This window comes from Protopterus annectens, chromosome 5.part0 (genome assembly GCF_019279795.1).
Source record: "Protopterus annectens isolate FY-2018-M chromosome 5.part0, PAN1.0, whole genome shotgun sequence".
Taxonomy (NCBI): Eukaryota; Metazoa; Chordata; order Ceratodontiformes; family Protopteridae; genus Protopterus; species Protopterus annectens.
Window position 1 is genome coordinate 971,158,364 of NC_056735.1, and position 22,034 is coordinate 971,180,397.

General features: G+C 39.3%; 1 protein-coding gene across 1 annotated transcript in view; it reads left to right on the forward strand.

Annotated features, from left to right (window-relative positions):
- LOC122802299 (beta-arrestin-1) overlaps positions 1-22,034 on the forward strand; it is a 915,058-nt gene that overhangs the window by 291,789 nt on the left and 601,235 nt on the right. The window contains exon 5 of the mRNA XM_044071946.1: positions 506-550. Within this exon, the coding sequence (XP_043927881.1) occupies positions 506-550 (45 nt within the window). The remainder of the gene's footprint in view (positions 1-505; positions 551-22,034) is intronic.

Below are 22,034 nucleotides of genomic sequence, written 5' to 3' on the forward strand. Positions count from 1 at the left end.
AAAAAAAAAAAGTTTGTTATCGAACCCGTTTCATTTTTAATTATTTAGCAAGGCATGTTAGTAAGATTTTTAGATAGAAAACGGTGATGTTAATTGCGATCCTTTTATTGCAGCAGTAGTGGTATTCACCCACATTCCAAATTATTGAACCCTCTCCATTGTGAGCAAGATAATAGGGAGGTTGAACATATCTGCATTCTTAGTTAAGTGAGCTCCAGTCACACTGTTCAATTTTCTTAATAATTTACTAACAAAGGCGGTGATTGAAGTAAGACTGAAACTACCCAATTCATTTGAGTTTATAACATTGTTCTGAATAAGAAAAATAGTTACTCAGAAACTTAATTGTATGCATTCATTTATTTCTGTTGTCAGACAGCATTGGATATGATAATTCCATTTGAATGTCTTCTTCTGCTTAAGAAAAGCTTACATTCTACAATGTTATGGAGTGTCTGTGTATTTGTATGTCAGTTTATGAATCTTGACTATTTCTTGTTTACAGATGGTGTGGTTTTGGTTGACCCAGAGTACCTGAAAGAAAGAAAAGGTAATACATGTTTCATAACCTTGGCAGTATGAGCTATTTTCAGTATGTTAAATGTGTACATTTTTTGCAGAGACCTTAACATATATCATGTCGTCAATATTTCAGACCCTTTGTTGTGACAGTGACTTTCCCCTCAAAAGGATCCTACAGTCTGTATAAAAGTAGTACTACACAAATGAAACAAATTATCCACAAATTAGTACATGGACTTCATTGATATGCATTTTGAAGCAACATTATGCCTTTTTCTAAAGCCTTTTATTGGAAGACTAATGAGAACATTTATGCCCAATGTAATATTTGTGACATAATAATGACTTTTCAGCTACATTTTGTAGAAGCATAATGAGCAGTTCTGCTGTAAAATACATTTTGGAAGCTATGAACTGGATGCTAGCAAGTTTGTATGCTGTTTAGATGGGTACTAACTGCAAAGTAATTATAGACACTTTCATATAATTCAGAAAACAAAGTTATGAACTAAAATAACAACTATGTTACAGCACTCAGTAGTGAGTAGACATATTTTTGACCATTATATGAAGTCTAGAAAAAGGCAATTCTCCAAATTATCTTACAAGCAGTATTACTAACTCATAGTTCCAGAAATGCCTTCAATTATATTTTTCTATTTCTCACACATAAAGCCTTATTTGACAAGCATCTGTTATGCATCTCATTTTGTTGTGGCTCAGTTAGGAAGCATGCTATTCATTTCTCCCTACTAATATGTATGCGTTTAGTCTTGAGATGTTTTAGCCATACATTCACTATATCCATCGTATATGACTTTACTTCATGAACTAATGTAAGAATGTACTACTCTCACTGGAAAGATACTTTCCACAAAATGATTATGGTGTTAACCAACAGGATGTGGTTGTATAAGGACAGTGTTGTGTTCGTGAGATGGTTCCCGGGAGATGAATTATAAGAAATTATAATCTGGAATACTAAGAAATAGAAGTTTGTATTAATTAAGCCAAACACAAGACACCAAACTTTATACAATAAATAAATCAAACTATTACTGCACTCATTCCAAATGGAAGGACTGCAAGCAGATGTTCATTGTGTTTCACTGTTGCAGTCATTACAATTGGGTTATCCTGCTGGCAGGCTACCCACAGTTGGCCTGAGTTCCAAAGTCTAGGTCCGGCATCGGTTGCTGTCGCCTCTTCCCTGACGTCAATGTGCCGGGGGTATAAAAGATGCAGCCAATGCCATTTTCTTCAGTCTTTCTTGCCGCACGGTGCCCGAAGCAAAAGCAGTTCGCAAGTGCCGGTCGGCCGACTCCTGAAGTTTTCAAATTTGAATTTCACATCCAAAGTCTTCATTAAAGCTAAGTACCCCATTGGGGAAATGTTTTTCTTGCTCCACACCGATGTCAAAAAAAGTTAATAACTGCATTTCTTGTGGGAAGCAAATACCTCATAAGGATTTTCATTCTTACTGTATTCCTTGCCTAGGCCCTGACCATAATGTTGCTAGTTGTCAGTTTTGTGCCAGATTTAACCAACGCACTATTAAGCGTCGGTACGATTTTTCATTTCATTACTTGGGCAGAAGATTTAACTATATAATGCCGTCGGATCAGCCGACTACCGGAGTTTACAAAAAATTAAAAGAAAAAGAAAAAGACAGGCATCCAAGATCCAAAACCGATGACGAGGCTTCTTCTAGGCCTGTCGCCGGTTCGCCAGTTCTCAGTGAGGTGCTTTCGCAGCCCCTGATGCCCGCTACCTCAGAGCCACAGGCCGCTTCTGACTCCCACGTGGAGCCGACCGGGCCTCTGGAAACTCAAGGTATTTGACACTCTGAAATCTTTCCCTGAGATGGGTCTTGAGCCTGTGAGCAGGCATCGGCTTCTGAGGGTGTTTTCAGGCCTACATAGTTATATGTAAAACCTACTTCCACTATAAAGGCAAAGGCTAAAGCAGCTCTTAAGACAAAGAAACAAGTGCAGCATTCACCTGGACAGGCCTCCATGCCTAAAAAACAGATGCTTAAAATGGCCGAAGACCTAATTACTTTGATCAGGGGTTCCCATCCCCCTTCTAAAAAAAGGCCTAGGCAAGAGTTAGAATATGAATCTTCAGACCAGGTATCCATTTCCTCTTATTCCTCCTCTGAACAGGATTACTCTATTCCTCCCTATGAGGATTCTGATGCTGAAGAATCTATTCCTTCAGCCTCTCCTCCTGAGGATTATTCTTTTGGGGAAACACTGCATACTATGAGGGAGCATTTTCACTGGGAGAGCCAAGACTACTCAGAATCCAAGAAAAGGCTCAGAGATTTCCTTTTATTTCCCCAGCACAGGCCCCTGGCTATTCCGCCTGTTTTAGACATTGTAGACGATGTATTTTCGGAGTCCAGTTGTTCTCCAGACTCTTTACCACCAGCTCCAGTTAAGCCAGACAGATACTACAGGGTTCCTGACTCACATAAATTTCTCTATAAGAACCCTGCAGCAGATCCTGAAACCATCTCTCAGGGTCCCAAAGGGGTCGAGGCTTCTACTGCAAAAAACCCTATCCCCTCTGATAGGGATTCTAGAGCCCTAGACAGATGGGGCAAAAATATTTATACCTCTGCTACCTTGGCTGTAAGAGCCTTAAATTGCCAGTTTCATATGCTTAAGTATCAGCAATATCTTATGTCTTTGCTTAAACAGAAAATGTCAGCAAATACAGAATGTGCAGACAATAAGGAAATGCAGGATTTATTGCATGCAGCTGAACAAGTTGGAAAGCATACTTTGCAATGTGGTTTTGATTCTCTTGAGGCCTCCTGCAGGGCCGCTGTTACAGGTTCTGTCATTAGAAGACATGCTTGGTTAAAAGAACAGAATTTGCCGGATCATGTTAAAGCAAAACTATTAGATGCTCCTTTACAACATGATACTTTGTTTGGTGCTAAAGCAGAAGAGGTGTTGAAGAAAATGGAGAACAAAGCTAAGTCTATGCAAACAGTCAAGGATTTCTTGCAGGTACAGCCTCCCAGATTTAGCAGGAACTGGCCTACAAAAAATTGGTCCTTTCCAGTGTCAGATAGACCACAAAGGGGCAGATACAGACGCCCCAGAGGCAGATCACAGCCCCAAGGCTCATACAGGCCTAAACAATGGGGTGCTTCTGCCTCCAAAAGCAGAGAGGAAAAATCACAGCCATACAGAAAACAGTCTCAATGACTTCCCACTTCCAGCACCAAGCACTTATCTTTTGGCAGCCCCTTTGGGAGGAAAATTAGCACTTTTTTCACAAAATTGGCACATGATCACCCAGGACAAATGGGTTCTAAATATAATTACACAAGGTTACAGGTTCCACTTTCACACCCTGCCAAGACAAAACGGTATGCCAGATCTGCCACACAATCAATGGGCAGAGGCACAAAAACAAGTTTCATCCCTCATGGACTTGAGGGCCATTCAACAAGTACCAAGACAAGAGCAGGGTCAAGGATTCTATTAAAGACTGTTCTTGGTACCCAGAAAAGACAATGCCTGGAGACCTATACTGGACCTATCTACTCTAAACACATATCTGGATATTCCAAAATTCAAGATGTTGACTCTACAGCAGCTTCTGCCCATGTTGGGCAAGAAGACTTGGCTTGTGACTTTAGATCTAAAAGAGCATACCTGCATGTCCCAATCAGACAAACATGCAAAAGATACCTCAGATTCAAAGCTGGCTCAATGCACTACCAATTCTCTGCATTGCCCTTTGGCTTATCTACTGTGCCCAGGGTCTTCACAATGTGCCTGGCACCAGTAATTGCATTTTGCAGACAAAGAGGAATACAAATATATCCTTACTTGAACGACTGCCTTATTCAAGCGGAGAACAAAGACATTCTACTACAGCATCTGGCGTTTGTAAAAATATTACTGACAAGTCTAGGGTACACAGTAAACAAAAAGAAATCAAAACTCGTACCCTCTCAAGAGATAATATTCCTGGGTGCAAGCTTAAATACAACTACCCAGATGGCTTATCTCACGCCAGACAAACACAGACAACTGACTACTTATTTCAAACTGTTGGCAACAAAGACCCAGTTATCTGCAAGAAAAATTCTGCAGGCCTTGGGTTTCATGGCATCCTGCATTCTGCTAATTCCATATGCAAGACTGCATATGAGGAAACTTCAATGGTATCTAAAAAGTGTTTGGACTCAACATTGCCACAGCCTGGAGACAGTAATTACCCTCATTCCCTGCCTGCAACAGGAGTTTTGATAGTGGGCAAAAGCCTGTCACCACAACACGGGACAGCCATTCACCTTAAATACAGCCAGGCAGACTTTGACAACAGATGCATCAGATTACGCCTGGGGGCCCATATATATTCATACCAGCTCTACCCCATTTCTACTCTCTCTTGGATTTCACCAGTAAATGTTCTTATTGTTTGGAACAAGGTCTGCTACTATTCATTTTTGGTTTCTGTCCTTTTATCTCATCTGATTAGTTGCCCCCTGGCTGAACACAATATAACTTATTTGCTTTGCCCCCCCCCCTCTCTTCATAATGGGCATTGGCTGCCGTTTTGGTGCTGTTTCCTCCAGGTATCTTTCCAAACTCTCTTCGTTTTTTACTCTTTGATTTTCCTTATCTCTTCAAATTCTGCTGTTTTTACTTCTGGTTCCCCTTCCCTCTTTTATCACGTCTTAAAGAATGGGTGGCCTGTACATCATCATTGTAATTGGAGTCTGAATGCTCTCCATTGGGGTTAATGTATAGGCGGTACCCACTGACAAACAAGTCCATCACTTTGTAGCAGTATATTAAGCTGCCAAACACATGACATTTGTTATGCTCACTAAACAGTGCTTTGCTGTTTAGCAAGTGTAAAATGAAAAGATAAAGTAAGTAAAATAATAAATAAGGGTGTGTCTTTGTCTCTCTGTGTGGGTGTGGGTGTAGGGTGCTCCTGTATGCATGTGTGAGAGCAAAAGTGAGACAGAGAGAGAGAGAGACAGAGGGAGACAGAGACAGCCTTAACTGCAACAGCCAGTCTATCAGCATGGCTCTCTTAAATAATCAGAGGCTTGAAAGTCTTAACTTCTGGACTTATTAATTGAATTCATCTACAGTGAATTACCAGAAAAATCACTGCAGCATTATACAGCAAAAGTAGGAAAAATAACGGGGGGTGGGGGAAGAGTTGCTATGTTTTGCATTCTTTTTTTTTTTTTTTTTTTTTATTAATTGGTTCACAGTGGCACATCTGAAGATGTGTTTACTCAACAAACTGTTAAGTGCTGTGTGTGTGTGTGTGTGTGTGTGTGTGTGTGTGTGTGTGTGTGTGTGTGTGTGTGTGTGTGTGTGTGTGTTTCTCTCTATGCATATGTGTATGAGTATGTCAATGTAATACTTACATAACTTCTATTTTGGAAACACTTCCTCTAACAACAATTACATATACAACAGTATGTTTGAAACATTAGGTGGAGGAACTGTTTTTCATCAAGAATATAAAAAACAGTAATTAAAAAAGCAAATACAAGACAATTTCACAGATAACGTATTATGTAAGTGCAATGATGGCCTACAGTATGTGTATTATTATGGAAATAATGCTTTTTCAGGTGTATAGAGGTCCTCTGCCTGCAATTTCGGGCTTCAGAACACCCCTGGGTGGCCATTATTTCCACTATAACACATACCCTGGTGGGCATTATTGCTTGCTTAAAGAAATGTGCAGATATATGCTTTCAACTATGACTCTTTATATGTAAAATGCATGCATGACATATTAGAGGGAGAATGAAAACACTTACATTTGAAACAAGTGAAACATTATGTGTCTGAGCAGCACCACAAGGTTCATAGGTAGTTACTTAAGATTGCATTCACTGGAACCATTGAGGAGCCTAGCCTAAATTCTCAGTTGAGTGTAAGAACTGTAAATCCTGTACCACATGAACAACAGCTCATAGCCTTATCCCTCTGTACCAACTGCCAGGCAAAATTATTTCTTGAATGGTATGTATTTTGATTGACTTAAAAAAGCAAAATGCACTTTAAAATGTGTTTTTCTATTCCATGGTTTCTCTGTCTCACTAATACCTCAGTCTGGAAAATACTATCAGCCTTTAGGACAAACAATTCTCAGAAACAAGAAACAAGAGCAAATACAATCTGAAGAAGTGATCCATGAGCAGCAGATTTAAACGAGTTGTCTTATAAGAACAGTTTGGTGGAGTTACTCTGAGTTTGGCAAACTTAGCCAGAGATCTGAAGTGAATCTGAACTAAATCCAAAGCATCCACTGTGTTCAACAAAAAATCATTGTGTTCTAAGTTTGCATTGCACTTTTTCTGAATTGCATTTTGACTAATTGCTGCTTCATGTTTTGCTGTTGTACTGTTGTGACCATTTTTCTGCACTTTGACTTTCAAGTACTTTTGTATTTTATAGCATAGGCTAGATTCAGGCTTGTTTAATCTAGGCTGTTTGGTATTAACTAAGCACTGAAGTCAACCATCTTACATTAAGAAAGCCATACTACACCCTTGTGGCAGAAGTGTGTAGCCCAGAACCCGTCTGAGTTGGGGATTGTTGGAATAAAGATAAGTTTTGGGCTTTGCCATCAGTAAGCCTGTGTTAAAACTATTTGACTTAGCTTGTATTTAAGCACTGCATTTGCGCTACCTGCACACCGAGCAACAGGGTTTAGCTCTGACATATATAAATGCAAATGCTTAAAAACACAAATTTTTCCTTGATATCAGCTAGAGAACCCTCCTTAACTCCACAGCCTCTCAAGATTCCTTGACTTTGTTAATTCAAATGTCTTAGAACAGTTAGTCCATATCCCCACAAGGGGCTCAAATGTCTTGGACCTAGTGCTCACCAACATGGGGGCAGGGTCACTGCACTACTGCCTGTGAGTTGCCCTCCCTGGTAAGGTCAGAGCATAAATCTGTCTCGTTGGAAGTAAAGATCAAACCTGACACCCCCACAGGAGTAAACAGGAGTAAACAAACTGAAAAAATTCTCCAAAGCAAACTATTACCTACTAACCGATGATATAAAAAGTTTCAAAGCCCCTGCCAAGATAGCCAACAATGACTCCTATGCAAAGGAATATACAAATGTCCTATATAGCCACTTAAACAAATGCATTGACTCAGCTGTACCTAGCAAGTAAAAAACAAGATCTTCCCAAAAAACAAGACACCCTGGTGGACTGTAAGTATAAATAAGTTATAAGACAAAAGAAAGAAACTGATATCTAAGAACAGGAAGAAACTTACTCAACAGAAGAAGAATATCCTTCGCAGCTTGAACAAGCAAATCAGGTATCTTGTTAAGTCTTCTAAGGTTAACTATGAGTCTAAATTGGCATTCCTAGCTAAAAACAATCATAAGGCATTCTTTAGTTATGTCCAAAACCTACAAGGAAATGCCCAGCTGTGTTCAGAAAGTATAGTGGACAGTGCAATTCACACTGAATCTAAGTAAATTGCCAACCTGCTAGCAAATAGATTTGTCAATAACTTCACCCCCTGTCCCCACCAGAGATACCCAAAAATTCCTAACATCAATCTCTCACAGAGTATCTCCAAATAACAGATCATACAAGCACTCTCCAAGGCCAAAAACATGACCTCTATGGGACCAGATAACATCCCAGGCTGCTTACTAAACAATCTAAAACAAGCCCTAGCAGAACCACTTAGCACTCTGTTTAACCATAGCCTGAAAACTAGCTTTGTCCTGGTAGAATAAAGAACTGCAATAGTAATCCCCTTGCACAAAGAGGGTCTATCAACTGACCTTGGGAACTATTGACCCATAAGTCTAACCAGCCTTATCTGCAAGACTATGGAGAGAATCATCATGGACTTTATCCACAAGGGCATAGGTGACCTTCAAGCTCTTGACCCAGCCCAGTTTAGCTTCATCAAGGGTAGCTCTTTCTTATTAAACCTAGTGGACATCCTTGAGAATATCACTAAAGCCCTTGATGAGAGCAAAACAGTACATACCGCCTGTCACTCATCTGGCCAGGATAAAACAGATGAACGTCTGTGGGTTCTATTCAATCAGCTTTATTATGTACAAACACATTGGGATTTAGGCTTAACAAACTTTAACTTAAATAAACTTGTAAACAACTAGCTATTACACTCATACATGCTCACTCTCTGGCTGCACTCTCAAAATGGCAATGAAGCTAGCACATGCTTGCAATTTATACGCACGTGCTGTCCTTGAAATGCTTCTTAAATGTGCAATGCACAAACAGTATTCTACACTGCCTATCTTGATTTAGCCAAGGCCTTTGACACAATCGCACATTCAGGTATCATAGAAAAACTCTCATAGAGAAACTCTCACATTTGGGGATTAACCCATAATTTACTAGATGGGTAGCCAACTGGCTCACTGACAGAATGCACACTGTCAAAGTTGGGAATCCACCTCCACCAGTAGACCAGTTACCAGTGGAATACCACAAGGATTTTTACTGGGTCCTCTACTGTTTGGAATCTATTTCTCTTAATTCCAGGTGAAGGATGGTCTGTGGCTTTCCAACTTTGCAGATGACTGTAAACTGGACGCAGTCATAGAGTCCCCAGTGATATTAACACATTGCAGAAAGGGCTGACACAGACAACTGATTGGTGCCAAACTTATGGACTAAAACTCATCACAAAAAATGCCCCATTATCCTCTTTGGCAAAGAAGTAGTCCCTGATAATTATGATAAAGATAGCATCCCTCTAAGCTCAAACCCAGTGGTGCAAGACTTGGGAACACAGGTTGATAGCAATCTAAACTTCCATCACCATGTGTCCATAGTGGTAAGAAAAGCATTCTACGTTGCGTATATCATACATATGGGCATCACATCCAAGACCAGGGGGGGTCATAGCTCCACAGTACTTGACCCTTATCAGACCACTAAGTGAGTGCAATGCTCCCTTCTGTATGTACCTCACCAGACACCTGGAGCAACTAGAGAGACCACAGAGGTTTCTGACCAAGAAAGTCCAGGGCCTCCAAAACATGACAAACATGGAAAGACAAAAAGCTCTGTGACTGTATTCTGTACCATACAGGCTGCTGACAGGTGACCTGTGCCTGGCCTACAGAGCAGTCTCAGACCCTGCTCTAATGGAAATGCTGCACATCTGCAAATCAAATGGGACAGAATAACTCACTCCAGGGATCTCAACCTAGTCTTTGACATAAACAGAACATGACTTTGTGACAGATGTATCTCCCAGCGATTGTCACTCCTCTGGAACAGGCTCCCACTTGATGTGAAGCAGAGCTCCTCAATGACTCTATTCAAGTGCAACCTTGACAATTGGATGGGTGACCTTAATTCACCCCAGAAGAGTCCCTCATGGACAGGGGCAGTCAATGCTCATTACAAAATTGCTCTGTTGACAAAGACCATCTAACTATGGTCAATAAGTGTACTTAGATTGTTACACAGCTAGGCTTATCCTTTAGGCCATTAGCCTAGTAATCCGCTATGAAACTATGAACCTATAAAGGGAACCTCATATCAACCTCTAGCAACTATGCTTGGTGTATATATTTTTACTGCCTTCCCTTTCTTGTCTTTTCTACTCCCTTGTCAAATATTGCTCTCAGTCCCTTTCAAAATAAAATGATCACCTCCTTTATCACCATCTCCTAACAAGAGCCCCTTCCAATAATGGGTTACTCTATCTGCGTATTTCAGTTACTCCTTTCACTTTCAGAGTCATTTCTTAAATTAAACATATGCCTCAGTTTTAACTGCACTTCAACTTTCCAAGTCATCAGCTGAATTATGTGACTCCCTCTCTTGCATCCCTCTCCCTTACCATATAATCAATGTGCAGTCCTTTTAGTCCCTCTTAGGTACAGAGAAAAAGGGTTTGTATTTATAGCTCTTGCAACTAGGCTCCCCTAGTGTCTACTCTGAACTTCTACAAGACAGTGCTTTGTGCATGAATACGTATGCTCTCTTTTCAACTGTCCATATTGTTCCCTTCCTTCCCTGTTCCAGCATTGTCTTGTCTTTAGATTTCCCCCATTTGCCTCATTTCTTGTCTTTTTTCTGAGTTTTTTCTGCTGTCTTTCAATCTAGACTCCCAAACATGTTCTGCCATTATCTTCTTAAAGCTGTTGCAGAATTCCTGCATCTTTAGTATTTCCATCCACTTTCATTCTATGTTCAGTTCCTTAATTTCTTCATCATTACTGTTCTTCAATCCTGTCCTAAGTCTTTATCCCTGTACTGTGTTCTTTCTGATATAGTGAGTCATTAGGCTGCTTCATATTTGTTTTAAATTACAAGGATGAATTAGAAAGTGGCTAACAAGAATAAAGCATAAATAGTATATCCCTATTCAGTTCTATGCTATGCAGTATTATATATGCTGTACATTGAGCATTACCTTCTTTTCAGTAAAATTAGCATAAGCTAATTATTCTGTTCAGTTGACTTGCTCAGTTGTATTGGTAGCTTTCAGTTTCTTTTTATCCTTTCTCCATGTACGACCATCCCTGCCTTTCGTTATAGCCTTAATGATCTTCACATACTGAGTCCTTATTCCAGCCAGTTCTTACCTTTCTCAGCTGTGCTATGTCTTTTGTATCGCTCATTATAGCTCGCTATTAGGTCTTATCAACAGTGTCTCCACACGTCCTTCTAACTGCTCTGTTTCTCCTTCCATTTATTCCATGACGTTCTTGTGTATCTCTACTCCCTTGTACTTCATCCTCTTCTCCACATTTATTTTCTATAGATTCTGTATCTCCCTATCCTTAATTACTTTGTGCTTACATATTCTCTTTTTTCTTTCTATGCTTGTTTCATTTATTGTGTTGCATGAGTTTTGAACCTCTTCACTCCTTATTCATTCTATCTCAGCCTCTCCCTTTTCGTTTTCCTTTGCCTACCTATTCCTTGGCATTTCATTACCGTTCTCTTTATCAATATATCAAACAGCAAACATCTGAATAACACTGCTTACCAATTAACACATTAAGTAGAAGAAAGCATATTTACAAATTTGTCATAAATGCTTTCAATACAGGAAGTTAAGCTGAATGTCCCTTGGTATCCACAGTTCCAACAATTATTAACTTTAAAAACAACCACCTTTCTCATACCATTAATGAACAAAAAGTTGTATCTGTCCATTTAATTCATCTTAGTCACTGCTTTTATGTACTTTAAGTCTTCCTTCATATTTTTTCTTTTTCTCATGAAAAATTGGTGCACTTTGACATTTGTATTTCTCTTTAAAAGCCTGTTTGTTAAAAAGTCTGGTTTTAAAAAGTGCCAGAAGTTTGGTCATAAGTTGCTGCTTTCAGATGCTCATGCCTTGTGCATTTATTGTTCTAGGCCCTGACCATCTTCAGAAAGATTGTGACATCTGTAAATCTTTTTAATGCTTGGGCCATTGTGGACCATAAGAACAAGCTTATCTTAAAAGGCTTGCTTTCTTCTACTTTTTCAAAGGCTTTATCTGGGGCTCACCCCCCCCCCAAACCTATGACAAAGCAACAATCTTGAAAGCCTTTGGATCCATCAGTCTTCTCCACTTCTTCCTTGGATCCAATGGTGGAACCCTAAGAAAGAAACACAAAAAGTCAGATCTGAAGACTTCTCCTTCACTGAAGCTGGCGTCAGACACCAAATCAGCTTTCTTGGATCCTGTATTATTGGATCCCTTTACCTTGGACAGATATTTAATTTCTGTAGATCCAATACCCTCTCATGTCCTATCTCCATACTTAGAGTCTAGCCAGTATTCCAGGTCCCCCTCTGTGGCCTCATCATCTTGTTCCTCCAGACATCTGACCAAAGCTGATGTGGATAGAATGATGAGGAAGTTTCTCTCAGTGCAGATGGGAGTTCTTCTAGCGCCTATCCCTTTGGGTCAGGAAGCCCTTAATAGCACTACACCAGCAATCCTGGCTTCTTCTCTGATATGATTCATGGTTTTGGAGCCCTTGGATCTGAGTTTTCCAGGACTATATAGGTCAGATCCGAAGATAATAATATCTTTGGTTTCGAGGCCTTCTTTAAGTGCATTGACTCTGAGTGTGTCAGAGCTGGACGATTCTCAAAGCCAAAGCATCCCTGTTAGATGGGATTTGTTGTAATTGACTCTGAAGTTGTCAGAGCCGTCTCTTCCCCTCTGAGCTTCAGTATTGGATAGCTCAACTCTGACCTCTGCCTTGGGTGGACTGCCTTCAGGGCAGGGGGGAGCTCATGGGGTGGAAGTATGGCTTCTCTACTCTGTCAACCTTCTTCTCCCTGGAACATTCCACTTTCAAGGTAGTGGAAAGAGTGTTGTCTGCTTCTGCAGGACTGATGGTTCCTCTCCCCTAGGATCTCCCTTATGGTCCCGTATGTCTGTGTGCCTTGAGCATCATCAGTTTACTCCACAGGAACAGCCATTGTAGAGTCTTCAGGCTAACCAGCAGGGTACTACCATTTCTTCTAATACTTCTCTAGAGCACCCCACCAAAGAAGTCCCTAGGAAAAAAAAAGTGCAAGAGGAGCCATGCGGATGTGAAGATACTGACTTTAATGAGAGGGAATGATCCCCAAGATCACCACCTAATGATGTCTTATTTTTAGACATCCTAGAGATCTTTAAATAGGGGAGTGGTTGTTCTACTGATAACCCTTCCCAAGTGAAATTGGTATTACTGGAAGCCTTTGGGTCTGGCCCATTACCCATCTACCTTCTGGGTAACTCCACCTATGGATTTGAGCTCACTAACTTGATCTCTAGGCTGACATGAAAGGAGTCAGACATGGCTGAACTACTTCCCAAGAGTCCAGATCAGATTTTGGCACCACCTAAAGGAAAGGAATTTGGAGTGAGGGAGTACCAGTAGATGCAACAATGGCCACAGTGATGGCCACCAAGAAGAAATTTGAGGAACAGAGTCCTTATATCCATCCCCCTAACAGGAGTCGAGCATTGCACAGATTTGCTTCAGTGACATTTGCACTCAGATCAGTGAATAATTTGGCACACTTCACTAGAGTGCAGAGGGATTTGATTAAGGAACTTTCCAAATCCCTAGCTGGGACCATCATTTCTGAGGCTCAGATTTATGTGGCCTTACAGTTGTCTACCCTGCAATCTATTACTAATTCGTCCATGAGGCTCATTTCACATATGGCTGAAGGTACCTCAAGGGCAGTTGGTTTGGGCATTTCCATTAGGAGGCATGCCTGGATGCACTTCTGTGACTTTGCAGAGCCCTTAAAGTCCTCTTTCATAAATACACCTTTTGATGAAAGCTGTTTGTTTGGCCCTAAGGTAAAAGACAGACTCACCAAGTGGGAACACTATGGAAAGACACTCTCTGCAGTGGGAGTACATTTTTCAACCCTTTGTCCATCTCTACAGGTAGTTAGGGGTCATGTATCCCTGTACAAGAGAGCCTGGCCAGAGCCTACAAAACATACATAGGTGCAGAGGATTATTTCCAGAGATTTCCAATCTACCTTCACCAGTATGCAAAATTCCCAATGTTCCACCCAGTCAGAGGAAAGCAGCACAACTAGAAATAGAAAAGCTTCTAGAAAAAAAGAGTCACACAAGCAGTCCCATCAGAACATTATAGAATGCAGAATTTACTCAAGATTCTTTTTAATACCAAAGAAAACAGGGGACATATTTTGGATCTCAGCAGTCTGAACAAATCAGTTCAGCACACCAAGTTCTGTATGGTCATGGTTCTGTCCATTCTACCCTTTTTGTGCAAGGACAATTGGATGTGCTCAACAGACTTTCAGAGTGCATGCTATCCCATAAAAATGAACAAACAATCAAGAAGGTATTTATGCTTCTGGCTGAGAGACACTCATTACCAGTTCAGAGGACTGCCCTTTGGCCTCACCACAGTCCCCAGGGTGTTCACCAAATGCACGGCATTGGTAGCAGCTCACTTACAACTACAGGGATTCTGAGTGTTTCCATGCTTGGATGACTGGCTCATAACCGCTCTGACCAGGCATCTACTGATAAGAGCCATAGACCAGGTACTCCAGACTTGCTGCCTTCTGGGGATTACAATAAATTACATCAAATCTCAGTTAGTACCGTCTCAGACACTGGAATTCATAAGAGCAATTTTCAACACAGTAACCATGACAGCCTCTCTTCCTTTTCCAAGAGTACAGATTATCCAATTCCAGGTCAAAAAGATAATCCAAAATCCTCAGTTTCAGACTGATTGATTCTACAAGCCTTGGGATCAATGTCTGTGGTGATAGTACTAGTTCCACTAGCAAGTTTTCATATGGGGAATCTTCAATAGATGTTAGCAACTCAGTAGTCCATTCTTCATCAACATATGTCCACTCAGATAATAATTACCCAAGCATGCAAAAGATACCTTTGGTGATGGATCCCCTCAAAACAGGTTCTACAAGCAGTCCCTTCATTCTACCTCAACCCAAAGGCCATAGTGACCATGGACATATCTCAGATTGGGATGGGGGGGACTTCCTGGAAAAAACAGTCCAAGGCACATGGTCCCCCGAAGAGGTCAATTTGCATATCGATCTCCTGGAAATGAGACCAGTGCTCCTAGTGTTGCAGGCTTTACAAGACTCTCTCCCTTTTGGAATATTTGTGATCCAGACAGACAATATGTATGTGGTTTGGTACATCAATAAACAAGGAGGAACCAGATATTATCCCTTGTGTGCAGGAGTCCCTTGTGTGCAGGAGTTCTCAGATTTTTGGAAATGGACAGTCTCATCCAACCAATTTCTGATAGCAATGTACATTCTGGGGAAATCCAACATGATTGAGCACAAGTTGAATAGGCCCATTCTACTACCTCATGAGTGGTATCTTAAGAAGAAAGTGGAGGAAATGATTTTTTGCCAATGGGACCAGCCATGCTGTGACTTATTTTTGCATCTCCCCTAAAGAGCAAGTGCAGCAAGTTATTTGTCCTGATCCCCCCACTGGGGCAGTAACTGAGAGATGGGCTTCTACACAATTGGTCCCCAGTCTCCTGTATGTGTATCCTCCCAAATGTATCGGTAAAGATGTCTGCATGTACTGTTTGTGCAGGCCCAAACCAAACCAATCCAGTCCACAAGCGGCCAGCACCAAAGGGTAATCAACACAACATGACAAAGTAGTTTGAATACTTTATTTGAATGAATAAGTCCCAAACTGGTTTCAGCAAACCTGCCTTCCTCAATGGGATATGTAACAAAACCCCAGATATCTACAGAAAGTATCCCAGCTGAAGAGCAAAGTCATCCTCATTGCCCCTTACTGGCCTCAACAAATTTGGTTCACCTTTCTTTAGCTTCATCTAGTCTACCCTCCTTGGATTCTGGATCAAATTCCAGACCTTCTATCTCACCTGACATATGACTCACCCAGATATCTCAAACTTAAAACTGACCACATAGTTTCTCCACTTCCATTGATAACCAGACAGCATACTCTGTCTTTCCCTGTTCATCATAAACTTTTGTCTTCCCATAAAGCTTCCACAAGGAAACTTTACAGAAATAAATGGAAAAGATTTGCATTTTGGGTGCAGCAGAAACATATTGACCCTTTTTCATCACCAGTGCATGGTGGCTTGAATTTTTAGCAACAATTTTCAATGAAGGATTTAGCTCTTCAACTATTAGGGTACAAATAGCTGCCATTTCTAATTTTCACATAGAAATAATAAAAACACCGCAACACTAGTCCCAGCCAAATTTTAAAAGTAACACTAAAAATACACTCCTGTTTCATAAAATAAATATATGTTAATAAATATTTCTTAAAATATGTTTAAAAGCTTTCATAAAAATAAGTGAGTAAAAGTTGATGGATGTCATAAAAAGTATTCTGTCATAAAATGGTCATGTAAAGGTATTAAAAATGCAAATATCATTGAACTTGCAGTATTATGACAGGCAGTTAGATCTGATTTTAAAAATAGGCTTAATAGATACTAAATCATTGATGCCTGGGTTGGGGGGGGGGGTGTTCGGTAAAATTTGCCAGTGGAGTTCTCAATTCACTCAGTCAAAATAGCATTTCACTGAAAGAACATGTGATCAAAAACAAAATACCTGAAACATGATGAAAAATGTGCAAGATAAATGTTTTCAAAAATACCTTTGTATGGGCAAACCACCCTTCACCACCCCCACACCTATGCTAACCAAATAATTGTACAGCAGTGGAAAAAAAGAGAAAACATATGCACACTGAATGCACAAACAGATTTTATAGAAAACTTCATTACAACAAGCATAAATTAAAAATGCTTTCTGCAGGGACAAGCCCCCCCCCCCCCCAAATCCACTTATGCAAATATATTAACTCCACAGTCATACAACTGTGATAAAAAAATACCATACACAAGGAGTCATTGCCAGCATATATATATATATATATATATATATATATATATATATATATATATATATATGTATATATATATATATATATATATATATATATAAACTGAGCCAGAGGCTCATTTCCAGTGGAGACCCAGGGAGAAAAGCTCTATGTTAACCAAAGAACCGATAACAAAAAAATTACAGAAAGTATGAATATAAACAAAAGTTCTAAAGATACAAAAGATAGTATATCAATTTTTACAAATATCAGAGATGAGGTAGTTGGATTAAGACAACGCAATGCCATGGATGAGTGTAATTACCCCACTATTAACTGTGAATCCTATATGACACCAAACATACATGCACAGAGATTCCTAGATTTTATAAACACAAACTCCCTGGACCAGATAGTCAATATACCTACCAGGAGTGCAACCGTGCTGGATCTGGTCAAACTGATATGGGAGACTGCAGCACACCCCCTGCTGTAATGCCATCCCTGGTAAGGTCAGACCACAAAATGGTCTCCTTTGAAGTAAAAATAAAACCTGGACCCCCAGCTAAACCTGGAATATTCAGGAACTATTCTATGGCTAACCTCCTGCTATTAGGTGAGAACCTGGCAAATTTTCAAGCCTCAATAAACACTGACAACACTTCTGCCTATGCAGAACTGTTTACAGAAACCCTGCACAAGCATGTTAATACCTGCATAGAGGCAGCTGTACCCACCAGGACGAAGTACAGAACTAACTCAAAAAAACAAGCCACCCTGGTGGAATCACAAAATCAATCGACTGTATAACAGAAGGAAGATAAATCATGGCAAAAATTAGGAGGTGCAGCACTCAGCAGGATAAAAGCACTCTCATCAAACTATACAAACAACTCAGAGGACAAATAAAGACTACCAAAGCCAGTTTGAGGTAAGTTTGGCCTTCCAGGCCAAGAACAACCACAAAGCATTCTTTAGTTATATCCGCAACCTCAAAGGTAATGCACAATTGTGTGCAGAGCTCATTGTAAATTGAGCCATATACACTGAGCCAGGAGATATAGCAAACTTCCTAGCTCATAAATTCACTTCCAACTTTACCACCCTCTCCCCCTCAACCTACCCTCAGGAAATATCATCAAATATAACTCCCCCTACTATCACTAGAGAACAGGTCTTTAATGCTCTCTCTAAGACCAAGAACATTGCATCAGTGGGCCCAGACAATATCTCAGGATGAATTCTAAATAGCATGAAACATGACCTATCAGAGCCTCTGGAATTGTTATTTAACTGTAGCCTCCAAACAGGTTTCATGTCTCATGAATGGAGAAAGGCAACAATCAACCCTCTGCACAAAGGTGGGCCATCTACAGACCCTGGAAACTATAGACCCATAAGTCTCACTAGTTTTATATGTAAAGCCATGAAAAGAATTATCCTAGAGATGATCAACAGAGATACAGTAAACCTCCAGACACTGGATCCAACCCAGTCTGGTTTCATCAAGGGCAGATCATGCCTACTCAACCTGGTGAACTTCTTCGATGAGGTCACCCAAGCAATGGATGAAGGCAAAGTTGTTCACACTGCCTACCTTGAATTGGTCAAGGCATTTGACACAGTACCCCACTTGGGTATTGTTGATAAACTCAAGAGGTTTGGTACAAACCTGTATGCCACCCGGTGATTAGCCAACTGGCTCACAGACAGGACTCAGGAAGTTAGAATGGGGAGTCCACCTCTATAAAGAGGCCAGTCACAAGTGAAGTCACTCAGGGATCAGTCCTTGGACTGCTCCTTTTTGGCATTTACTTCTCAGAAGTTATTTAGCTTGTAGGTGCATATCAGTTTTATTGATTAATTGTTTAATGATGTAATTGAATGATTTTTGTGACTATATAAAGTGTGCTTTAGTATTGTTAGTTTACTCCTTGAAGGCTTACTGTGGCCGAGGCGCTAGAGTGAGAGACAGAAAATAAAGCTGCTTTTGGATCCTGTGCTGACTCCTGTTGTTTTGCTGTGCTGCTTTGCTGTGTTCAACGTTGTTGCTGCTGTTTTCATGGCCAGTGATCCTGCATTAAATATTCCTAGAATTTTTAGAGAAGAAAACCCTGGTTCTTCTCAAAGGACATTAGATGGTTTTTTCAACACTAATTCAGAACGTAATTATGATCATCCTGAAAGGACTGCAGTTACTGAGAATGTAGTGGATATTCCAACATGGGAGCGCTTCCTTGCAGAAACTAGGAGCAAACGCTCGAACAATCCATTTGCGAATATTGGTAAGCGCTCCTTAGACTTCACTACTGAAGTTAAAGCTATTGTTTCTAAACTTACGAATTTAATGCATAAAGAAACAGCAACATATTATAATGTGAACAGTTTATCTAGATATCTTGAACTAGATATCATTCCCAGAGGCCTTAGAGCTATAAAATTCCCATCGGAATCATTTAATGCTTCATGTCAAATAGACAAATCTTTTCAAACTAGATGGGAGTGTGCTGCACATCAATGTTCGAGGGAATGGATAAAAATTCAAATAGAAAGAGACAATGTTAAACTTGTCAATTTAAAGAAAGATATTAATGCAGTGTGCAATAACTTGGTTACTGTGTTAGATCGCAGTAGACTGGATGCCTGTTTTAGAGATATTCAAGACAAAGTTCATATTTTAGAAAAGAAAATAATTGATCAAAAGATGCATAAACTGCAAAGGGACTTGAGAGACTTTGATAAAGGCAATGTGTATCTTTTTCATAATAATCAACGTACCCGCCTTGTGGCTCAATCATCCAATCAGAATTCAGATAACAGAGAGAGACTGGCTAGTACCTCTAGCGTTAATACACCCAATCAAACTTCAGATAGATGTCTCAATGACGTAGAGACCAATGAATTTCCAGGTCTGCCGTCTCCAGCGAATCGCCAGTTTTTTCCAGATCATTTTCGGAACCCAGGTTACGCACAATCACGCAAAAGAGGGTTTGGCAAACAGGAATACTACAGAAATGGGCCTCAGCGCCCTTGGAGAGACAATAAAAGAACCAGATGGTATTGAACTTTGTTTGTTAACAAGTAATGTGGTTAACCTATCTGGTTTTGACATTTCTGAACATTTCTTATCAGTTCTAAATTGTGGTCTTAAATTTGTACCCACGGTGCTTCCGAAACTGTATGAATGTAAAATCGAGCTGTATAGTTTTATTAGGAAGCTTCATATGTGGTACTATTTTAATGTTTTAGTGCCTAAAAATGACATTGTGCATGGTTCAAGTTCCGAGTATTCTATTTCAGACTCAGATGAGTCGTTTGTTTCGTGTGATAGTGAAGTTTATGAACAGAGGTATATTGATACCTCGGGTGTTAAGGTGAACAGCACCTTTATGCCTCCGTTTAGTCATGAAGGCATTAAGAAACTACACGCAATGTTAGAATTTGAATTAGAATATTATTTAAATCATTTTGATAAGAATGAAGTTGAATACAATTTATCTAAATTAGAATGGCTGGAATTGAAGAATTTTTCACAACAGACAGAACTAGTTATAAAGCCATCTGACAAGGGGAACAAAATAATAATTATGCATAATAGTCAATATTTTAAAATGTGTTGGGATTTATTGAGTGACTCAACAGTTTATAGTATAGTTCATCAGGATGCCATTGAACAAGCTAAAGTTAAATATATTAATTTAATTCACAAAGGCCTTCGCCTAGGATTTTGGTTAGATAAAGATGTGAAAGGGAAATTTAGTCTAAGGGATACTGGACCAGCATATTTTTATTGCCTCCCTAAAATACACAAAGACCCAGAAAATCCACCAAGCAGACCGATAGTGTCTGCCAGGAAATATTTTTTGCACAATTTAGGTGTAGTGTTGCATAAAGTGTTGCTAAAGGAAGCAGTTTGTCTTCCTTCTTATATTAAAGACTCTTTTGACTTTTTGGACAAAATAAAGTCAATTACCTGGAATAAAAATATGTTTTGGGTCACGTTAGATGTTAAGAGTCTTTACACAAACATTCAACATAAATACGGCCTAGAGGCGTTGTATAAGACTATGGGAGATAAGCCATTAACTCACTATGTGCTTGATTTGACACAATTTTGTTTAGAAAACAACTACTTTTGTTTTGACAATTTGATTTTTCAACAGAAGCAGGGAACAGCAATGGGTGCTCCCTTTGCACCTATGTATGCAAATATTTTCATGGGTCTTGTAGAAAGGGAATTTATCTATAATAATGAATTTGTACAAAAATATGTTAAATTGTATTATAGATGTATTGATGACTTAATATTTTTATGTGAAGGAGGTAAGAATTATGTACAAAATTTTGTCCAAGACATTCAACAAAATAGATTTAACATTTGTTTTGATGGTTTACAGTGTGGAAACACAGTTAACTTTTTAGATGTGAATGTACAGGGTATTGATGGTCAACCCATCTTAACTAGCTTACATAGAAAATTTGGAGAGCCAAATGATTTTTTGAAAGCTGATAGTTGCCATCCCTTTCATGTTATCAATGCTTTACCTTATGGAGAATTCTTAAGAATTTCACGTTTATGTAACACTGATGAGATATTTTTTAAAGAGGTTCATGAAACTAAAAAGATGTTTTTGAGAAGAAATTATGATAAAAAGTTAGTTGAAAGTGATATTGATAGAATTATTAAACTTAGACTTGATAGATTTAATAAACAAAAAAGTAGAGATATTTTTATATCTAATAAAACTATTAATTGTGTAGATAATTTATTTATAGTATCTTAGTATAATATTTGTAGTAATATGATCAAATCAAATATATTACATTTTTGGGAATTTTTAGACAACTTTGATGAATTAAAGAATTTAAAGACAAAAAAATTATTTTTTTCTTATACAAAAGGGAAGAGCATTAAAGATTTTGTTGTACGAACTAGGTTTTCTAAACTGATTGTGAAAATACCCATTCAGTTAACTATTTTGGGTACTTTTCCATGTGGAAAATGTCAAGCTTGTTCATATATACATAGAACTTTTTTTTAAATTAATAACAAAATTTTTGATTTAGAGGGCTCATATAACTGTAGAACTAATAGGGTAATCTATGCCCTCAAATGTGGTTG